This window comes from Drepanopeziza brunnea (assembly GCF_022702325.1).
Source record: "Drepanopeziza brunnea f. sp. 'multigermtubi' strain 214-2 chromosome Unknown ctg16, whole genome shotgun sequence".
Taxonomy (NCBI): domain Eukaryota; kingdom Fungi; phylum Ascomycota; class Leotiomycetes; order Helotiales; family Drepanopezizaceae; genus Drepanopeziza; species Drepanopeziza brunnea.
Genome location: NW_027094079.1, coordinates 360,816 through 363,523, shown reverse-complemented (window position 1 = coordinate 363,523; position 2,708 = coordinate 360,816). Strand labels below are relative to the sequence as shown.

General features: G+C 49.9%; 1 protein-coding gene across 1 annotated transcript; it reads right to left on the bottom strand.

Moving 5' to 3' along the window:
* Positions 1 to 1,543: 1,543 nt before the first annotated feature.
* On the bottom strand, positions 1,544 to 2,708 carry L3040_008537 (uncharacterized protein; the record flags this gene model as incomplete). The annotated part of the gene is made up of 2 exons (XM_007293557.2): positions 1,544 to 2,333; positions 2,449 to 2,708. 2 exons carry the CDS (start codon positions 2,706 to 2,708, stop codon positions 1,544 to 1,546), a joined length of 1,050 nt encoding a protein of 349 aa, XP_007293619.2.

Below are 2,708 nucleotides of genomic sequence, written 5' to 3'. Positions count from 1 at the left end.
CCTTTCCCTTCTACGTCTCCTTCTTCTTGTGTGAAATTCGGGTCTGCAAACCCTCTCCAGTCTCGAGCCCCATCATCCGAATCTTCAGCGCTGTGAAACCCACGTGAAGTTAAATCATGCAAACAGATTCCCGTGACCGGAAGCCGAGCTTTCGAAAACCTGCCGACGAAAGCTACTACTATCTATCGTTAAGGGTTTTGTCGTTTCCGCAACGCGCTATTTCAGATAAGACCTCAGGCTTGAAAGTCTAATGATCCGCGGGCGACTAGAGCCACCCTTGCCGGCCCCGCCGTCCTGGGAAGGAGACCATGTACTACGTACGTACGTATCTGTATATCTAAGGTAGGTATATGAACACAACCTCTACTCTATCTAATCGCTCGAGGGGTTTTCGCTTTTGCAACTGATATAATCCAAACATAATCCAAATCTAATCTAATCTAATCTAATCTAGCACCATCTACCAATTTAAATAAAAGCTCGATTCGATATAAAAAAAAACAAAAAAAAAAAAAGTAGGATCCTGAAACCAATCTTCTCTCCCTTCCCTCTCTCCACCCCCACCCCCCCCCCACACCCTTTCCAATCACACCTCCCCATCCAACCCACAACAAAACTCCCATCTCCAAGCCCAAGCCCACCTCAACCCCCCCCCCCCCCCCCCCCCCCCCCCAAACAGCAAAACAAACAAAAAAAAAAAAAAGTCCTTAATCCCTCCAAATCCCATCATGCTTGCTCATACACCGTATACCGTATATAAGCCCGGCAGAAACAATCCCGAACCCAAGCTCTCTCTTCCATCCCTGCTTCCTCCATAGAAAAGAAAAAAAAAAAAAAGAAAAAAAAAAAAAAAAAAAAAAAAAAAAAAAGAAAAGAAACCCCCTCACCACCCCCCGCCCCCCCAATTTACAACTTAAAAATATAGTTTCTTGTATATATTAAACCACCGTCCTCGAAATTATTAGAATTAGATAAAGACCGGCTAATTTTACTTTCTTTCTAAAAGTATTGATAATTGACCCTTATCAGTTTATGAGTTTGAGGACGGAAAAAAAAAAAGGGTTGATTTTATGCATCGGTGGTTGGTTGGTTACTTACGTAGTAGTAGTACTGTACCCTGTACCTACTACTGTAGCTAATAAATAAATAGATGAGGAGGAGAGAGCCGAAAAAGTCGAGGGGCAAAAACAGGTAGAAGAAGAAGAAGAAGAAGAAGAAGAAAAAAAAGAGGTAAGGTAAAGTACATAAAACTGCTGCTGCCAGCTAGCATCCGGAGATGTAGGTAGTAGGTGTATCCATCCCATCCCCCGCGCCGAACGCCAGGTCGTCATAAATCCATGTCCCATCCATCATCCTTACCGCTCAGCATTAACCCCGCTACTTGCAGCGCGTGATTATTCCCCCCACCCCCCCCTCACAGCTTCCCCTAGCATTAATTACGCAAGTATCGGAATTCTTTCTGCCCTGCCCATTATCTTCTAGTTTTTTTCCCCCCTCTCTCTGGGTTGTTCGGTGTGTGAATTGATGCGTGAGAGTCGTTCGTTTACTTCGTCTTCTTCATATCGTCTTCCGGATCATAACTCCGGTCGTCCTCGCCCTCGACCTCCTTGACCACCTTCTCCATCTCCAGTGCCTGGCGACTCCACTCCGCAGCCGTCATCTTCGTCTCGCGCTTGAACAGCTCCTCGTTCGGCTTCCGGTAGCTCCCTCCCAGCCGATCCCACAGCGTCGTGTACTGCCCGTAGTTGTAGTTGAAGTACAGATGGTGCATCGTGTGGCACGCGGCACCGTTCAGGATGGCGGAGTTGGCAACGTACTCGCCGTCGTGGATGAAGACGGTCCAGACCTGGACGAAGAAGAAGAGGGCCAGGTAGGCGAACTTCTGGAGGGGGAACACGAAAGGGAAGATGTGGTAAGGGAGCGATTGCGCCCAGCCGTCGACGGGGTGGAAGGCGATACTGGCGTACGGCGTCGGCATGATCCACTTGTGGTGCGGCTTGTGCAGGGTCTTGTAGCAGAGCGGGTGGTGCAGGCCGCGGTGGATGAAGTAGACGAACATGTCGGTGAAGAGGATGAAGAAGGGGAACTGCAGCAGGTTGTAGAAGCGGAAGGGCTCGTCACCCAGGAGGTCGTAGAGCTGGGAATGGCCGCGGACTTCGGCGAGGAAGAAGGGCATGGTGAGGAGCGACATGACGGGCATGGCATCGGTGGCCTGCTTGATCTCTTGGCGGATCTGGTTCTTGAGGAACTTGGGGTGGTTGAAGGTGGATTTGTCGAAGACGAAGATGTAGGAGAGGGAGGAGACGATGAAGTACAGGGCTGCGCCGGCGATCCTAGGAAGAAGGGGAGACGAGGTTAGCAGGTGGTCGAATTGGCCGAATTGGCCGAATTGGTCGAATGAAAAAATTGAAGGGAGAAGCAAGGGAGAAGTGAAGGGAGCGTAAATACCACATGATGAGGAAGAGAGAGAGGGCCTGTCGGAAGATATTGTCTCGAGGGACCTGGCTCAAATATGCGGCATCTCGCGGGGAGAAGGAGAGCAAAGTGCTGGCGGGCTGGAACTGCCATTGTGATGCCGCTTTGATGTCCGGGAGCGTCCAATTGCCAGCGCCGCTGATGGGACTGAAGGTCGCAGGCTTCAGAGGAGCGACAGCAGCATAGATATTATCAAAGAGAAAAGTATCCCAGAACTCAAGTGCGATGTCCAT